The 15,863-nt window shown below is 49.9% G+C and overlaps 1 protein-coding gene across 17 annotated transcripts in view; it reads right to left on the bottom strand.

Moving 5' to 3' along the window:
• Positions 1-1,227: 1,227 nt before the first annotated feature.
• The window catches only part of EHMT1 (euchromatic histone lysine methyltransferase 1), a 114,982-nt gene continuing 100,346 nt past the window's right edge, over positions 1,228-15,863 (bottom strand). For all 17 annotated transcript variants that reach the window (XM_062640282.1, XM_062640287.1, XM_062640288.1 and 14 more), the window contains 6 exons: positions 15,083-15,160; positions 13,765-13,880; positions 10,994-11,080; positions 6,660-6,738; positions 3,324-3,499; positions 1,228-2,566 (listed from right to left, as the gene is read on the bottom strand). In XM_062640282.1, the coding sequence (XP_062496266.1) occupies positions 2,383-2,566; positions 3,324-3,499; positions 6,660-6,738; positions 10,994-11,080; positions 13,765-13,880; positions 15,083-15,160 (720 nt within the window). In that variant the 3' untranslated portion in view covers positions 1,228-2,382. The remainder of the gene's footprint in view (positions 2,567-3,323; positions 3,500-6,659; positions 6,739-10,993; positions 11,081-13,764; positions 13,881-15,082; positions 15,161-15,863) is intronic.

Raw genomic sequence — 15,863 nt, forward strand, 5'->3', positions numbered from 1 at the left:
AGGGGTTGCTCACAAGCAGATTCACAAGCAGAGGTCGAGCAACGAAACGGAACAATGTTAAGACCAAAGAGCTGGAGCTGAAGCAGCTCTGCTCTGGAGCCAGGCTGAGAGAGCTGGGCTGGGTCAGCCTGGAGAAGAGAAGGCTCCTGAAGGGGAGACCTGAGAGCAGCTCCAGTGCCTGAAGGGGCTGCAGGAAAGCTGGAGAGGGGCTTGGGACAAGGGCCTGCAGGGACAGGCCAAGGGGAATGGCTTTAACCTGCCCGAGGGGAGACTGAGATGAGCTCTTAGGCAGAAGCTCTTCCCTGTGAGGGTGCTGAGGCGCTGGCACAGGGTGCCCAGAGAAGCTGTGGCTGCCCCATCCCTCGCAGTGCTCAAGGCCAGGTTGGACACAGGGGCTTGGAGCAAGCTGCTCTAGTGGAAGGTGTCCCTGCCCGTGGCAGGGGTTGGAGCTGGAGGAGCTTTAAGGTCCCTTCAACACAAACCAGGCTGGGATCCCATGAATTACACAACACGTAAAACTCAGCTTCCCCCATACCTCAAAGCAATGCTCAGGCTGCTTCTTCCCACCTTGAAAGTCCGCAGGGCTGGGGGTTTAACTCCTTCTTTCACTTCCAAGCCCCCAGCTGGTGGCAGTCCCAGGCCCTGCACACGAAAACCCCCAAATCCTTTTAAAACATCTTTCTTTTTTCTCTTTTTTTTTTTTTCCTTTTTTTTTTCTTTTTTTTTTATTGATTTCGTTGAAAACAGAACAAGAAAAATGAGCGGAGCCAAAAGAGCGCTCCTGCGACGGCCGAAACAGCAACCGCAAATAATAATAATAAACATGACGGCATTATGAATGTTCTAGGAGAGATGAACAAAAGAAACTGGTACTGCCCTAATTACAGTATTTAAAGATATATGCAAAAAACAGAAACAAAACAGAACAAAACTGAAGGTAATGACCTGCGCAGCCACCACACAAAAGGTGATGGCAAATTTTATTCACACTACAATACTAACCATTTAAAAAAAGGTTTCTTTTTTTTTTTCCTGCAGTTTTATACTAAAATCACTTTGTTCTTTTTATACAATTGATAAGTTTATATTCACGTGGTGAGCAAAAATCACACCAGAATCAGCACCGTTTTGTTGTGTGGTTTCTCTTTGTTGTCGTTTTGGTTTTTTTTTTGGGGGGGGTGTTCTTGGGGTTTCTTTTCTGTTTCATGGGGTTTTGTTATTTTGTGGTTGTAGTTTTTTAACGCCAGTCCCCAATGTCCTGGTAAAAAAGAACTCAGTTTCTTGGAACCTCAGAGCGGGTGGCTTAAAAACGAATCGAAGGTGCCCAGCGTTGAGGAAAGGGATGGGAACAGACGAGCTGGTGGCATCTGGGATGTCCTCGCCTGCTCTTCGCCCTGGCGGCGGCCGCGAGCCGAGGTCCTCTAGAACACGCTTATCATTCACTTTGTGTTTATAAAAACAAGGAAAAACCTGAATTGCTGCAGAAGTTTAGTGTCTTGTACGATCCCCTTCGACCTTCCCTCTCTACAACACCTCCTGCGACGGGGCGAGGGGAATCCTTCCGTGGAGACGGTAACAGGGCCCAGTGGTGTGGACAAGAGCTGGTTCCTGATGGAGAAAGCCCAAAGGGAGCCCAGGCTCAGGGGAAACATCTCTGGTTGGCTCAGGGAGAGCCAGGGACCAAAGGGATTGTGAGGAGCATGGGTTTCCTCTCGTTGGAAGAGAAAGAAGCCGGTGGATTTGGGAACAAGGAGGGTATTTGTTAGAAATGCCCTCTAGCTCCTCAGGAAAGGCCCCACCACAACATCCTGTGAGATGTGGGAGAAATCCATGATTAGAAACAACCAACCAACCAAAAAACCAAACAAACCAACAAAAGCCAACCAGCAGAGCCTGCCCCGGGGCTGTGCCAAGCACCCCGAACGCCAGCACCTCCCTCCCTCTGCTTAGCAACAAAGTTCCATCAAGTACTCAAAGTTTATTCCAAGCGAACTGGAGATGACTTGGCATGAGTGATCCATTCAATGAACATTCCGAGGACGGGAGGCCCTCCCCTGGACAACACTTGGGAGCACACTAAGAGGAGGAGGCCAGGACAGCTTGCAGGGAGAACAAAACTGCACCAGCCACCCCTCCACACTGTGAAACCCAGCAGCTTTGCAGGCCCAGGGAGGGGAGAGCATCATCACGGAGGTGGGGTTTGCTTTTACTTATTCCTCAAGTAACAGTCGGTGGCACAGCCCTAAGCGTCACGAACTCTTGGCTTTCCTGGAGAGGGCTTTTTTTTTTGTGTGTTTTTTCATTTTTTTTCTCTTTAAATGGAAATTCAGACAGTTTGTGAATCTATGGGTTAAAAGGAGTCAGTCTCTGGGGAGCGGAGCCTCAAAAGGGGCCGGCTGCTGTGGCAGAGCTGGTGTCGGGGAGCCCGTTTTCCTGCGTGTCCTGGGACGAGGTGCTCGCCTGCCGCTGGGCCAGCGCTGAGCTCGAGTGTTTGCACTTGGGTGAACCGCACTGACAGCTGAAGAATTTGCCTTTGATGTCCCAGAACCTGTCTCCGTAGTCAAAGCTGCAAGAGACAGAGATGGGGTCACTGCAAAGCACCAGCACACAGGAGCAAAAGGGAGCATTGGAGCCAGAGGCCAGGGTTGGCAATCCTCAGAGCTGGGGGGCTTGGAACGCTTCAGGGGATGGAGTGTGCTTGTGGGATCCCTTGGGACTGAAGGGATGGAGTGATCTTGTGTTCAGTTCTGAGACCCCCACTGCAAGAGGGACACTGAGGTGCTGGAGCGGGGCCAGAGAAGGGCAATGGAGCTGGTGCAGGGCCTTGAGCACAAGTGTGATGGGGAAGGGCTGAGGGACGTGGGGGGTTTAGTCTGGAGAAGATCAGGCTCGGGGGGACCTGATCGCTTCCTACAAGTGCCTGAGAGGAGGATGGAGCCAGGAGGGGCTGGGCTCTGCTCCCAAGGAACAAGGGATGGGACAAGAGGAAACGGCCTCGGGCTGCACCAGGGCAGGTTTAGATGGAGCTGAGGAACAATTCCTTGCCCAGAGGGTGCTCAGGCATTGGAACAGGCTGCCCAGGGCAGGGCTGCAGTCACCGTCCCTGCAAGTGTTCACAGCCCATGGAGATGAGGCCTCAGTGCCATGGGTTAGTGGTGGCCTGGGCAGTGCTGGGAACGGTTGGACTGGATGGGCTTAAAGGGCTTTTCCAACCTGGTTGAGTCTATGATTCTATGACCCTGCTCAGGAGCAGCGCTGCTTTCATTCCATCACACTCCATTCTCCCTGCAGCGAGGCAGTGGCAGCCCCAGGACAGCACTTACCCGATTTCTTCTCCAGCTTCTATGTGCCTCGTGCTGAAGAAGGCGATCCTGGGAAAGCGGAGGTCCTGGTGCGACATGAACACTCGCACGGGGATGAGGTTTGGCTCACAGAGGTGGTTGATAAAGCGGCTGATGTTGCCATAGAAACGGGCGTCGATGCAGTAAACCTCTCCATCCTAGGGGAGAAATGTGTCAGTAGCCATGAGGTGAGGCTGGGTTTAGTATCAGTGCGGTTTTTACAAGGGCCTGTATGGACAGGACAGGGGGAATGGCTTTAACCTGCCCGAGGGGAGACTGAGATGAGCTCTTAGGCAGAAGCTCTTCCCTGGGAGGGTGCTGAGGCGCTGGCACAGGGTGCCCAGAGAAGCTGTGGCTGCCCCATCCCTGGCAGTGTTCAAGGCCAGGTTGGACACAGGGGCTTGGAGCAAGCTGCTCTAGTGGAAGGGGTCCCTGCCCGTGGCAGGGGTTGGAGCTGGAGGAGCTTTAAGGTCCCTTCCAACCCAAACCATTCCATGACTCCATGGTTCTACGATTACCGCTACTTGTTAAAACAAAACAATTGACCAAATTATTGACCATTCCAGCAATACTCTGCAGAGCTTCAAGAAGAACAACCAGGGCAGGAAGCCCACTGCAGGTTTAAAAGGACTAAACACACACTTTTAGATCCAACAGTACCCCAAACCCCCAGTTTTCTGCACAGCCCTCTGCCCACACCAGCCCAATGCTCCTGTCACTGCCTGGTCCGTTGGCTCTCTCCACTCTGCCCAGCTAAAGCACCAGCTTGGCATGGTGGGATTGATGCCTGGTGCAGACAAACACCTTAGGGGTACAAGCTGCTGGATAGGGGAATAGCATCTGTTCTGTCCTCTAATTGAACATGACAGCGAGGAAGCACAAAGCCAGAGCCTCAAGAAAACACAGGTTTTTGCAGATAAAAGTGCAAGGGAGAACACAGAAATTCCCTTTCCAGAGAGCAGTAATATTTTGTTTTCCTTGAAAAGAAAAGAACCTCCCTCAGGGCTTTTTTATTCCAGCAGAGAATGACTGTGCAAGGCAGAGGCTTTAATTACAGGAGCTAATTTCAGCTGCAAAGAGGCCAAAAGCAAAAGGCTCCATTAGCAGTGCTCAAGCTCCCTTTTGAGCAAGCACCTCACCACCGGTAATGGACAAGTGGTGCCAGATCACACCACCCCACTGGGGCAGGAACCCAGGGAAGGTGTCCCAACGGCTGGGGAGGCATCACCCCACGTGGTCCTGTAACACACACATGCTGTTATTTCGTGTTGCAATTAGCAGGAATTCCCATCATCCCCTCACTTTCCTCCATGGAAATGCCTTGGCTGGGGAGGGCAACATCACCCACTACCACATCTAGTGCCTGTTTGGAAAGATCTGGGCTCCCCACCATGCAAGTGAAGATGTGCTTCTTGAGAAAGGATTCTGCTGCCTTGACTGACCCAGGCAGAGTCCTCACTGTGAAGCTGCTGAGGAGGAAGAGTCCCAAAGCAAAGTGCTTCCCACCTTGCCATGAGGGTAGGGGAAAAAATCTGAAGGATCAAGGCCCAACTAGAACTTAATCTGGCTACTGCTGAGAGAGACAATTAAAAATGATACTACAAATACATCAGCAACAAAAGGAGGGCTAAGGAGAATCTCCATCCTTTATTGCATGTGAGGGAAACATAGTGACAAAGGATGAGAAAAAGGTTGAGGTACCTAATGTCTTTTCTGCCTCAGTCTTTAATAGCAAGACCAGTTGTTCTTGGGTATCCAGCCCCTAAGCTGAAAGACAGAGACAGGGAGCACAATGAAGCCCCCATAATCCAAAGGGGAATGGTCAGTGGCCTGCTATGCCACTTAGACACACATAGTCTATGGGAATGGATGGGATCCACTCAAGGGTGCTAAAGGAGCTGGTGGAAGTGCTCACCAAGGCATTTCCATCATTTCTCAGCAGTCCTGGCTCACTGGGGAGGTCCTGCTTGACTGGAGATTACCAAATGTGATGCCTGTCTACAGGAAGGGCCAGAAGGAGGCTCCAGAGAACTACAGGTCTGTCAGTCTGACCTCAGTGCTGAGGAAGATTATAGAGCAGGTCATCCTGAGTGCCATCACGCTGTGCATACAGGATGACCAGGTGACCAAGCCCAGACAGCATGAGTTTATGAAAGGCAGGTCCTGCTTGCCTGACCTGATCTTCTTCTACGACAAGGCGACTTAGTGGATGAGGGAAAGGCTGTGGTTATTGTCTACCTGACCCTAGTGAAACCTTTGACACCATTTCCCACAGCATTCTCCTGGAGGAACTGGTTGCTCATGGCTTGGACGGGTGCAGTGATCACTGGGTAAAAACCTGCCTGGATGGCCAGGCCCAAAGAGTGGGGCTGAATGGAGTCACAAGTGGTGTTCCCAAGGCCTCAGACACCCTGCAAGAAGACAATGCTTGTGCCTTGGATCTTCCTCTTTGCTTCACTGAAGGCTTCCTAAGAGCAAACCCAGAGGTTCCCCATCAAGGCAGGCAGCCAGGGGCTGACCTAAAGGCCAGGCGAGGCCCAGGTGGGGTCTTGCTCTAAGTGCACAAACCAGGCTGAAGTCCCTGGTGCTTTTCAACTCCATAATCAGGTTGACCCTGCCGTTTTCAGACTGACTACAACACTCATCCCTTGTCTTCTTTCAGTTGTTCAGGGTGTTGCTTTAAAAAGAAAAAAAGGCAAAAAAGAAAAAGAGCAAAGCTTCTTTGTCATTAGCTGATGACAAAAACAAGACGGCTTGGAAGCCACCGCGCTCCTCTGAGTCCCCAGCTCCCCTCTCTCCTCCTTTCCCCAGCAAAGTCTGAAGTGATGGCTTTGATAAAAAACATCAGATGGCACTTTTCAAAGCAGGGTTTCTGCTCTGAGACAGCTCTCCACAGAGCAGCACAGGGTAACTACCAGCAGAACAAGCCTCCAGCCCCTGCCAGGGTATCTGATCCCTTTTGAGTGAACCAGGCTTGCTCTTTCAGTCTTCCAACTCATCTTTCTATGAAGAACTCACAAAGCTGTCAGTCCGGACTGCAAGCCTGCATACACACACTGAGTATCAAAAACCGAACAACTCAGCTCAGGATACCTGAACAGTTTTGACAGAAGAGCATCTTGCATCAGAACTGGTGTGGGGAGCACACACCATGCTAGCCCCGCGTTGCTTTAACAAGCCCTAAGCCTTACCTCAACCCCTCTGTATTTCATGGCTCTCCTCTCTGCTGTGTGTCAAGGTGCAGACAAATACTCTCTTTGCCCTTATGGAGAGGCAAGACCCTGGGTTTGTCTCATCAGGCACCTCCAGATACAGTACCTTGTTGTCAAGGTCGAAGAGGTAGGAGTCCTCTTCACGGACATCTGCCTCCGAGTCAGATATCAGCTCACCAACGTACCTGCAGACAAACGGGGAAGGCAGAGATAAGATGTTCATGCAATCATGTGTTTGGGTTTAAACTTCTCTTTCTGAGAAGAGGGAAAGAAAGAGATACAGCTCAGCCACAGGTGGCAACCCTCAGCCTCACAGGGCAGGTCATCTCAGAGCCACCCAGGCAAACTGAGCTTTGCCAGTTTACAGCAGCTAAAATCTTGCTCCAAAGTCCTCCTTTTCAGGGCAACGCTTTCAATATTAAAACTGGAGTCTTACTTCCAATAAAATTTACTTTTCCTCCGAGGAATGCGTTTCCTTCTGCAAATCTCTTTGTTGGCCAAGATCAACACATTAATCCAATTCTCCTGTTCAGACTCATGTCCTGGCTCTCCTGTACACTACTGCACTGCTTGTGCTGTTTATATCCCAAAGCAAAATGGTTGTGTCTGTCCCTCCTGTATTTTCCAGGGTATTTTGACTGATTACATAGGCTACACACCTTAAAAAGGTTTGGTTTTGAAGTCTTAGGTCTAACCTAACCTGGCAGGATCCCTGCAAGGATCCCAACTTCTTTCTATCCCTCTCAAACCAGAATAAATCAGAACTGTGGTCCAGTAACAACCACCTTGTTGTGAAACCAGGTGCAAGGCAGATTACAACCAGGTCCTCTGATCACCACAATGCACGTGCTGCTTGGCCTGGCTTGCTGAGAAGAACTAAATACACCCACCACCTTCCACACCCCAGACAGACACTGGTTTTGCTGCAAACCCCCTTGCACAGGAGTCCCCACTGCACTGGTGTTCCCACATTTGTCTCCCTGCCTCCATCACAAGCAGTTTTGGACTGTCAAGGTTCAACATTTCCTGCCTTGACCTGCTTCAACTGAAGTAAGAGACACGAGAGGTACAGAGCCAGAGGGAGAATATGAGAAAGCGGCAACAGCCCAGCAGTATCTAACTCTTCCTGCCCTGCACTGCAATGATAATTAATTATAAGCAAAGGATTCACAATACGAATAAATGAATATTTTGCAGCATCAACATTATTCCATGATCAGCATCCGTTATCCCAGCATTGCTCTGCAGCTCCCAAGGCATTTCCAAGTGTTAACCAACTGTATCCATTCCCCACCCTGGCTTGAGGCAGCACTTAACTGCAAGGCTGGGACAGAGGAGAGCCACAAACCATTAACCTGGAGAGGACCCATTCCATGACAAGGGATCACCTGGCTGCAGTTCCCAAACCTGAGGGATCTGGTCAGAGCAGGAGGCTGTCGCTGTGTGTGATCCTCCTCTTTGCCCCACTACACCTTGTTATTTATGAAGCACTACTGGAAATCACACGCTCAGTGGTGACCTAAAGCAATAGGAAGACGATGGCCAGAGATGAATTGCTGTAGCGTGGCACAGTAGCCAGCAGCAGCTGAGAAACAGCTGAATAATGCTGCATGGAGAGTGCTCTGCTCAGGGACAGCTACTCCAGGTTTACAACTCAGTGAAACTAAAAACCACAATCGAAATAGAAACTGTTGGTTTGATGTTCCTTTAAAGACTATTCCTGTAATTCATTACCTTTCCAGGACTGCTTACAAATACAAACAGTTCCTTTATTTCCCAGATGGAAAGTCAGGGAGGGATGTGCAAGAAGCACATGTTCCTACACAATAAAAGAGTTTGAGCTTCAGTCCCTTCCTTTAAGAACTCCCAAAATCAAGCCAACATCCTTCTTCTCAGCAAGATACTGAGCATGGTGCTGGCAAGTAACTACACCTGAGCTTTACCCTGCTGCTCATCACTGCAAGACCACAGCTCACTCCATGCTAAAAATCAACAGCAACAGGAAGGTCCCAGAATAGGCTCCAGGGTTTTCCATGCAGTGTGGAAAATGGGACACTTGGGGATCTCTCTGGCTGAAAGGGTGGCTAAAACACCTGGCTCAATGCAGATGGTATCAAAGCATCACTCTTTCATATAGAAATGAAACCACACAATGGGCATGCACAGAAAGTAACAGACTAGATCCTCACAAGTCTCTACACTTCCTGCACCCCACTAGTTCACAGCCTCTCTGCTCTGGAGCCAGGCTGAGAGAGCTGGGCTGGGTCAGCCTGGAGAAGAGAAGGCTCCTGAAGGGGAGACCTGAGAGCAGCTCCAGTGCCTAAAGGGGCTGCAGGAAAGCTGGAGAGGGGCTTGGGACAAGGGCCTGTAGGGACAGGCCAAGGGGAATGGCTTTAACCTGCCAGAGGGGAGACTGAGCTGAGCTCTTAGGCAGAAGCTCTTCCCTGTGAGGGTGCTGAGGCGCTGGCACAGGGTGCCCAGAGAAGCTGTGGCTGCCCCATCCCTGGCAGTGCTCAAGGCCAGGTTGGACACAGGGGTTTGGAGCAAGCTGCTCTAGGGGAAGGTGTCCCTGCCCGCGGCAGGGGTAGGAACCAGATGAACTCTGAAGTCCCTTCCAATACAAACCAGTCTGGAAGAGCTCAGAAGCAGAAACAGAAAGGGAAATGATTGCTGGAGTGATTATAGAGAAAAGTTGAAAGGTTTCTAAAGCACAAACCAGGCTGAAATGCTCCTTGTGTGTAAAAAAGGCATTCACACACAGAAACAGTCAGGACCAGCAGAGCTTTGCAAAATGAAAGTGTTGTGAGAACTATTCCAGACCTGCTCCCCATGCAGGCAAATGTGAAAACTCATGGAATAAAGTCATCCTTACACCAATACCATTATCATCCTTCCCAAGCAGAGGAAGAACTGCTGTATGAAGCAACTAGCTGCTCAGGGCTCTAATCTGGACTTTCAATGCAAAATCCTCTTCCACAGGAGCTGATCCCAGGAGCTGCTGTGTGCAAGCAGCCCCCAGACACCTCTGGCACAGGCGCTTCTTTGCCAGAGATGAGGGAAAAAAGAAACCAAGTCTGTAGGGTGGCCATGAAGAACCACAGGAAGGCCATCAGTGCAGCTGGAGGAGAGGAGGAGGACTGCGTGTTGGTGAGTTAATACTGTGTGTGTGTGAGAGTGATGGAGATAAGGAGGAACGTGCATGGGCAAGACACAAATTAGCTCAGCTTTTTAGTATGCAGCTTATTTAGATAATGATGAAGACAATGTCAGCAGCTCCTGGCAAGGGTGAAGGGAAGAGTTAAGCATGGTCATGGTATCTGCACCCCATCAGCAATGATGTGCTCCACAATGCGCCCGTCTGTGTCCATTACGCTGTCAGGGCTGCCCTGTTTCCCTGGGCTGCCAGCTCACCACTGCCAATACCTCTTGTGTGTTTAGCATTCCAGTAGGATTTGGTAAAGTTGGTGCCTTTCCTCTTTGGGAGCAGTTTACTTGCAGGCTCTGGCTCATTGCTGGATGCTGAGAATCAGGACACTGCGATCTCTGGTACTTGACAGAAAGCCCCACCTGAAGACAGACTTGGGACACTGCCCACAAACAGCAGTTTTAAGCCTTACCTCTGCACAAAACATGTTCTTGTCTGGCAGCTCCAAACATGGAAGAAATACTTGGCCAATTCACTGCAGAACTGACTTAATTCTCCAATGATTTTCCTCAATCCCCTGCCCCAATTCTATAAAACATCAATAACTACTTCTAGAAGACCCCAGCACCTATTTCCATGAAGGCCACAAGTTCAGCACTCTTTAGAAGGTGTTAACTCACTGGAGAATTGCAATGAAGAAAACACTTCCCAGAACATCTATAAAGCACACATAGCACTTTAAAGCCTGAAAACTGTGGGGCTCAATGGCAGACTTTTTCCCTTGACATACATCTGAAACATTTTTGTTCTTAAATACTTTAGTGAATCAGAGCTGACACATGCTTAACACAAAGTGCTTTACTGTTTTGTTGAATAAAACCAAAGCCAAAGCTGTGACACTGGAAAACTTCTTGAGATGTCAGTATTGAAACAGAAAAAGATCCCCTAGAAAGAAGTTGTTTCCAACTGCCTTGGCCTGAAATGTCCCCTTAGCCACAGCGAACATATGACTTGAGCACATGTGCAGCACAACCCAAATGCATTCTCCCCTCACCACTTGTGTTTCAGAGGGGAAAGAGCTCAGCACAGATCTCATCGAGCCAGCAAAGGGTGGAGAAAGCTCCACACTATGAGGAAAAGGACAAACAGAGCAGGAATGGAGTCAGGAAACTCCATTCAAATTGGCTGAGGGCCCGATGCCAGTTTGACTGGTGTGAAAACCTCTCCTTAAAGAGCAGCAAACCACCTCAGGAAGCAATGGGCTTGTGGGAGCTACTGAAAGCTGAGGAACTTACTCGCACACAAAGGTTCCCAGAGGAATGTCCTGCATCGTTCGCACACCCCAGCCCATCTTTTGTGTCCGATAAAGCTGCAATCGAGTCCTGGAAAGAGAAAAAGAAGCCACATTAATAGCAGCACTGCACAGAAAGATGATGAACTTTCATAGAGGGATAAGCAAAAAAGGCAGCAACCTTCCATGACCACAAACTCAAAGCTGATTTTGATACTCAACCCCCAGTTCTCACACTGGCACCACTGAGGGAACGCTCCACTCCCACCACTGCTCTCAGCACGTGGGTAGATAATTCTTCACTAGGAGTGGGGTGACACACTGGTAGCCCAGAGAAGCTGTGGCTGCCCCATCCCTGGCAGTGTTCAAAGCCACGTTGGACACAGGGGCTTCGAGCAAGCTGCTCTAGTGGAAGGTGTCCCTGCCCGTGGCAGGGGTTGGAGCTGGAGGAGCTTTAAGGTCCCTTCCAACACAAACCAGGCTGGGATTCTATGATGGAAACTGCCTGGGGACAAGGGATGGGCATCCGTCACCCCTTTCTCCTGCACAGCTGCACCCCTCAGGACTGGGGAGGAGGATGTGGGAGTGGATGCTCCATGTGGTTACACCACTGATGATTGACATGTAGGACACAAGACTCTCACCCCCAGCATTTGTTTTTCCTTCCACACACTCAGGAGAAGGCCAGGAAGGTGGAATGGGACTTAAGGCAGTGTAGCTCTGCAGGGAGGGTGCTGCAGGGAGAAGGCAGGGAGCTTATGGCGAATTAAGAACGCCTTAAGTTAAGTGCTCTGACCCCTTTGCCCTCTGTAGAGGCCAGTGCATTTAGCAGCTCCATCATATCCAGCTCCCTGGCTGAAAGACAAGGAAGAAACGCTGCAACTTGAAACTTCTTGGTGTAATTGCTGCTCTGTGGAATTTTACTGATGGAGTTCATAGGCAGAGAAACAATTCTGTAAGTCACTGTGCCTCCTGCTCCGCCAGAACTTGAGTTAAGTGCAGGATGAACAGTCTCCAGGGCTAGGGAAGGCTGATGCTGTCCCAAGGGAACCAAAACCCACTCTCAGCAATGCTGTTATTGGAATAAAGAGAGAGCCAACGCTCACCTTAACTTCACCCAGTTGCTTTCCCCAGCACTTCTCCTCCCCAGCACTCCCTCCTGGCACCACCATCAGCTCAAACCAGGGGCTGTGCATTTTCTTGTACCTGCTCCCAGCTCCTGAAGCCTTCACCACGGCAAAACATGACTTCAGGAGAATGATCACTCTAAGAGTGGTTATAACACTGTTTCAGGCTTGAGGAAGCTCTCCCATGTTTTGCATCATCCATCACAGCACAGCACCAAGCTCAGGCTCTGTTACTGGGAATGACACAGACAGCAGTGGGACCAGGGCTCCAATGCCAACTTCCCAGCTAGGCCAGGTCACCCTGCCAGATGGAAATGTGTGTGCTGCTGAGCAGAGTTAATTTGGAGCAAATCTGATCAAGGCAGCACTGAAACAGAGCGGGAACAGCCATGTGTCACACTGCAGCCCAAATGCAGGAGGTTTCCTCCCAGGGACCTCAAGCACAGCTCTGTCAAGCACCCGACCGCAGGCTTCCCAACACAGCTGCTCTCCCAGGCTCACGGCTGGGTTTCCAACACTTCCTGGCTTTCAGAAAACACTTCGGCAAGGCAAAAATACAGCAGCAACAGCTCTAGGTGTACAGCTCCTCAATCAACACCCACGGAGACACCGGAGCTCTGGAGCTTGGTGGGGAAAGCCAGAAGAGATAAAGCTCTGTGGAAACACAGCCAGCTTCTTCCTTACTTGTTTTTAATACTGCAAAATGTCATTCAAACTACAAGGCTTGCAAATAAAAGTGTTGTCAGCACTACAAAAACTTTGCAGAAGTCTTTTTCCCAGTGGGATTCCTTTGGACTTAGTACAGTGGCAAACTTCTCCATAGCAGAGGTCCAAAATACAACACTGACACTTTTAGCTTGGCACCAAAACGACAGCGGCTGATCCACAGTACTGAGGCCAATGGGTTAGTCAGGTATCGATCATGGGGAGTCAGGCCAATAGCTGGAACTTCTGAGCAGCCAAATCTGGGCATGCTGGCCTATATAATATAGAATCATAGAATAACAAGACTGTTTTAGGTTGGAAGGGACCTTAAAGCTCCTCCAGTTCCAACCCCTGCCACGGGCAAGGACACCTTCCACTAGAGCAGCTTGCTCCAAGCCCCTGTGTCCAACCTGGCCTTGAACACTGCCAGGGATGGGGCAGCCACAGCTTCTCTGGGCACCCTGTGCCAGCGCCTCAGCACTCTCACAGGGAAGAATGTCTAATCTAAATCTCCCCTCTTGCAGCTTAAAGGCGTTAAATACAGACTGCTAATTTACAAGTTCTCCTAAATGAAGGCTTTGCAGTTTCTGCTGCTGTGATTTTCCTCACACATCTCCACCTGAGAAGTTACATCTAGGCTGCTCAACCAAAGCCACAAGTCATTTCCACGTTTTACGGTCAGGCTGATGAAAGAACACCACGTTTTCAACATGACAGCAACAAGGGCATGGTGTAAATATTAACTGAGCTCAACAACCTGCTGCTGCTTCATTCCCACCAACAGCACACAGGAACCCACCACTGTATGGTGGCACCTGCCCCAGCTTCTGCCTCCTGGGTTTTTTTGTGGGTTTATGGGTGAGGTGAGACTAGAGAGCCAGAAAGCTCACAGGTTTGGTGTTGGTCTTGCCAAGATAAGCTGCGTTTGGATCATCCTTCTCACCTGAGCCCATTCTGCACCACCCGGTTCCTACAGGTTCTCCAGCACGAGCACGCGTGATTGCACTCAAAGATCAGCGGCGGCTCAGCCATGTTGAATTCCGGCAGGAGTCGGCCATCCTGAAGAGGAGAGGCATTCCAGACTGGGTTAGTTGTTCATCCCTGCCACCCCTCCAAACCAGGGGCAGGCCAAGGGCAGAAATCCCCCCTCAGTGTCAAAGCAGGCCAGGGAACCCTAATGTGGAGCATGCCCCAACCTCCCCCAAAGCAGCATCAGACCTCAGCTTCTGCAGTGGCTCTGCTCTACCCCAACAGTGGTATCACCAGCATCTGGAGATCATCATCACTATCACCAACAGCTGCCAAAGAGCAAGAGACCATCTAGATTTTTGCTGCCTGGCATCACCCTATGCACCACTAGAAAAAATATCTTACAGAGCTGTGCAAAAACCCACTGTGCATCCCCATCATTATTAGCATTTGCTGTGCTGGAGGGGAGAAGCAGACGCTTTGTCTGCCTCTGGAATAAAGCCTAAACTTCCAGAGTACAAGGCCAGTATACCCAAGTTCTTTGAACCACATTATCTTCCCAAATAACACTCCCAAAAAAGCTACAATTCAATTATTAACAAACCCAAGATAGGATTAAGGAAGCGATAGACGCAGTTCATCATATTTAACAAATTTGGCTGTTAAGGCTTGAAAGATGTAATCACCTATTAACATGTAAATAAAATGGCTACAGAGCAAAGAAAGATGCCAACAGCCCCCCTGGGAGAAACTTGCAGAGATTCACGGAAGTTCTGATCTTAGCAGAACCTGTCCAAATGTTAACCTCAAATCCTCCCTGGAGCATTGAAGCACGGTTACCCAAACCAAACCAGGCTTCTGGCAATGCTGCAGTTAAAACATCCCTACTTTGCCTTCAGCCAGAAGGATCACAATGATAACAGATAAAAGCAAGCAAAAAACCTCTTTACTACCCTGCCCTTGTTTCCATACGACAGCTTTGTCTGTGCTGCTCTGAACTGGAAGCTGATTTCACGCATGGATTATTCAATACTCTCTAGCACATGGGTGTAATTAATGGCTCAGTTGGCATGAGAGTAACACAAATAAGTAACACTAGAAAAGCTTTCCTGCTTATGTGCTTTGCTGTTATCACACACACCTCAAAGCTGAGACTACGACTTCAGGCATTTTAAAACAAAGAGAGAGGAGTTGTGTGAGGAACTGGCTTAAAGGTACTACTATAAACCCCGAACTGCAGAGTTCAGCTCACAGACAGTGACCTGACCCACTAGCAGGTTCTGTGTCCTCACCTTATCATACCAGCAGCGCATACTGAGTTGGCCACACATGCAGTTACTGGAGGAGCAGTCATCTATACATACACAATACTGGAAGAGAAGAGAAGGGGTTAACTCCCCACCACACACACATAACTGAAAGAGCAACTTCTGTGACTGGATCATAGAGGAAACCACAAGTCTTCTTGCTGCAGCTCCTGAGTCAGGACGAGTCTCATCAATTGAGCAGTGGTTTTACTCCATTATCTATGTGTGCAATTTCTGTGCGCTCTCACATTGAGCCACCTTCCTTTGTCATGAGAGGATGTCCTCCCATGTTACTAACCTTCCTGCATGCCCTATGAGCTGTGCTCCACGCTTGGGTGGAGTCGTTGAGGACAAGGACTCGTCCAAGGAGGGACAAGAGCTGGGAGATGATGCAACATGACATCTCAGTCCTGCCTGTTGCTTGCTTTTTCCCATATGTGTGCTCCAACTGGCTCCAGCACTCCCCAGACCAATGCTATCCCACCACCAGTGGCTGCCCAACAGGGTTTGGGCATGGGACATTCACTTCAGCCATTTGAGGGCTGTGCCCATAGAGGGCTTTCCCTCACCCTACACTTCCCCACCCCTGCTCTCACAACCCAGTCCTTCCAGGACTTCCAGTATCACACTGAAGACCTTGGCCTGGATGCTGCAGTCTGCAGGAAGACAGCATGAGGAAGGTCTCCCAACAGCTTACCAACTTTCCAGATACAGAACAGAGGAAAAGGATAAATGGGAGCCACATCAGCCAGCACCAGCGACAGCA

This window comes from Pezoporus occidentalis, unplaced genomic scaffold (assembly GCF_034315485.1).
Source record: "Pezoporus occidentalis ecotype Australia unplaced genomic scaffold, CSIRO_AGI_Poc_V1 ctg64, whole genome shotgun sequence".
Lineage (NCBI taxonomy): Eukaryota > Metazoa > Chordata > Aves > Psittaciformes > Psittacidae > Pezoporus > Pezoporus occidentalis.